At 45.2% G+C, this 3,260-nt stretch overlaps 1 protein-coding gene across 1 annotated transcript in view; it reads right to left on the bottom strand.

The window, feature by feature from the left end:
* Positions 1-1,107: 1,107 nt before the first annotated feature.
* Positions 1,108-3,260, bottom strand: part of LOC101854431 (cathepsin B) — a gene marked incomplete at its 3' end in the record, with an annotated part of 19,098 nt that continues 16,945 nt past the window's right edge. The window contains 2 exon segments of the mRNA XM_013086083.1: positions 1,108-1,236; positions 2,069-2,182. Of these exon segments, the coding sequence (XP_012941537.1) occupies positions 1,108-1,236; positions 2,069-2,182 (243 nt within the window).

Genomic DNA, 3,260 nt, shown 5'->3' with positions numbered 1-3,260 from the left:
GTGTGTGTGTGTTTGTGTGTGTATTGGAACTTTTCAATGTGTGAATATCTAATTTTTCTTTATGCTGAAGCTAGAGAGCAAAGTGATTTTTTTTAACCGATTACAAAGAAAAAAATGTCTCATCTCGTCTAACCTCGTCTTGTCTTGTCTCGTCTCGTCTCGTCTCGTCTCGTCTCGTCTCACCCCACCTCACCTCACCTCACCTCTCCTCTCCTCACCTCTCCTCACCTCACCTCACCTCACGTAATCCCATCCTATCCCACCTCACCTTACCCCACCCCTCCATACCCCACCCACCACACCCAATCCCACCCTTTCCCACCATTTCCCAACCTTTCCCACCCCTTCCCATCCCATCTCATGCCACCACAACCCATCCCACTTCACCTCACTTCACTTCACCTCACCTCACCTATCTCACGTAATCCTATCCTATCCCACCCCCACTCCATCCCATCTTATCCCACCACACCCTACCCCACCTCTCCACATCTCACCCCACCACACCCAATCCCACCCTTTCCCACACTTTCCCACCGCTTCCCACCCCATCTCATGCAACTACAACCCATCCCACCTCACCTCACATAATCCCATCTTATCCCACCACACCCTAGCCCACCCCACCACACCCTACCCTTTCCCACCCTTTCCCACCCTTTCCCATCCCTTCCTATCCTATCTCATGCCACCCCAACCCATCCCATCTCATCTCACCTCACCTCACCTCACCTCACCTCACATCACCTCACTTAACCCCATCCTATCCCACCACACCCCACTCCACCCTTTCCTACCCTTTCCCATCAGTTCCCACTCCTTCCCATCCCACCTCATGCCACCCCAACCCATCCCACCTCATCTCACATCACCTCACTTCATCTCACCTCACCTCACCTCACCTCACCTCACCTCACCTCACCTCATCCCATCCTATCCCACCACATCTTACCCCACCCCTCACCACAACCCACCCACCCTTTCCCACGCCTTCCCATCCCATCTCATGCCACCCCAACCCATCCCACCTCACCTCACCTCACCTCACCTCACCCCACCTCATCTCACCTCATCTCACCTCACCTCACCTCATCAGGGAATACATACCTTTGTCTCCCCAATCCTCGTTCCAAGAGTTAGCCACTAGCCAGTAGTCTTGACCATTCTCCGTCCCATAGCCCAGGATCTTGATGGCGTGACCACCCTCGTAGGAGCCCGTTGTGTGTCGGTAGACACCTGGCACCATTTGAAGAAAAAATATTTGGAAAATGTTTTACGGCGCTCGCAACTGCATGCGGTTATAATATTATATTATGAGCACGCTGTACGCATTAAGATCAAGCATTTTCAGTTTGGTAGGACTTTTGCATTTTGCCCGAGTGTCGGTCGAAGCCTACGTTTATCAATTTTAGAACAACCAAAAGGAACTTTAAAACTTGCGCAACTTACACACAGGGCCTCAAAGATTTACTGCCCTTGTCCGAGAAGGCTAGGTGATAGATTTTATCTAAGCTTACCGTAAGACCAGGGGTGTGGCTGAAAGACAGCAGTAAAAAGTAGCCAAGGAGTTGCAGTGGAAATGCTGCAGAAAGAGTTTGGAGGCCAGAGGAGGTGCAAAGGAGAAAAGGTGGGGGTAGGGCGGAGGTTTGGAAGAAAGGCGAGGAACGTTTAGAAAACGTAACAGACGCAGAAAAAAATATTATGATAATCAATTAAGGAATCAAAGTCACGTCTTCTGAATTCAATGGTGAAAAAAGAATAAGTTACAATGGATAAACCAGTAGAGAAGAGACGAAATTTAAATACGACTAATGTCTTTAGAGGAGGATTATACAAATTAAATTCACAATCAATGTTGCAATGCATAGACCATTAGAGAAGAGATGAAATACGATCAAAGATAGTTAGGGGTGGATCTACTAAAACAAAACAAACATAAAATAAAATGAAAATAGGCATTCATTAAAATGAACGATACTGAGATGATCTCGAGATTAGAGGTATAAGAATGAAAAGGAATTATTAACTAAGGTCTTGTCGGCTCGATTTAATTAACCACCGATCTCACCTGACTTGTAAGAAAGGAAGTCGGAGTACACATCAAAAGCTCCCTCTACTGGGCCATTGGACACCAGTTCTTGCATGATTTTCTCCACACCGTGAACGCTGTAGTGTTCCTTTGCTGGGGAAACGGTCATGGTTTGTTGAACCTTTCTTCATCAAAAAATATAACGCTAGATCTATACTCTATACTAAACTACGCTTGGTTGCAATAGAGGCGTTACACTAATGCACGTTCACACCAGGCGCGGTTCGTCCATAGAGCACGGTCGTGCAGTGACGCCCCAAATTTTGTATTGTTCTTTTACCCAAAGTACCCACAATAATAAAATAAAAGACGCCAGAAACAAACACTAGTCAAATATTATATCAAAACAAGGGCCTTGCTGGCTCTGTAACAGTCATTTCTATGTCTACAGTTCCGAAAAACATTTACATGCACTTTACCATGCCAAAGCCTACGCGCTCTAACTAAACGTAATAGGAGATTCAACAGTGGTAACCTGACCAATAAATCGCTCTTTGGGATAACCCAGGCGATGACGACACTCGTAGCGAGTTTGGCGGTACATTAATATTTATATGTCGGGACATCTCAAATGTGTTCCTGTCGAATAGAGCCGAAACATAGCCCACAGAAGGCAGTCTAAAAATAAACGCCTTATACTGTACACTATTCTATGCCAAAATTATGTGAGCCCCGGAGCAATCCATCAGAGTGCTCAAGTGAATTCTGATTAGTTCATTGTCTTGCCACTAGGCTATTTTAAGTGACTCTGTGACCGTGAACCTGAGGAAGGTGAACGTAACATACTCAAGTCACCGTCCTATGATTTGTGTCTTTGAATGGTTTTGTTGAGGAGTGGTGAACGTTATTACTTGAATGTTCAGTTCTAATGCAGGATGTTTAGTTAACAAAGATATTTAGTTCTAGAAATCAAAGCGACAAGTAAAAGGAATGAAAATAAGAGCACGAGCTCCTCTCTCACCAACCCAAAGATCCTAAAACTATACACCATCCCATTTACTATGCCCTTGACTATCTTCAGCCCGTGATAGCTTAATTAATTGTGCACGCCCACTTTTTAGCCCCTCGAGCCGCCCCTGGTTTATACTTACAAATTGACAATCATGATTGATAGTCTCTATCTATCTATCTATCTATCTATCTATCTATCTATCTATCTATCTATCTATCT

The sequence above is a fragment of the Aplysia californica genome, unplaced genomic scaffold, assembly GCF_000002075.1.
Source record: "Aplysia californica isolate F4 #8 unplaced genomic scaffold, AplCal3.0 scaffold00433, whole genome shotgun sequence".
NCBI classification, from domain to species: domain Eukaryota; kingdom Metazoa; phylum Mollusca; class Gastropoda; order Aplysiida; family Aplysiidae; genus Aplysia; species Aplysia californica.
The sequence above is the reverse complement of the archived record's forward strand: the minus strand, read 5'-3'. Positions and strand labels throughout refer to the sequence as shown.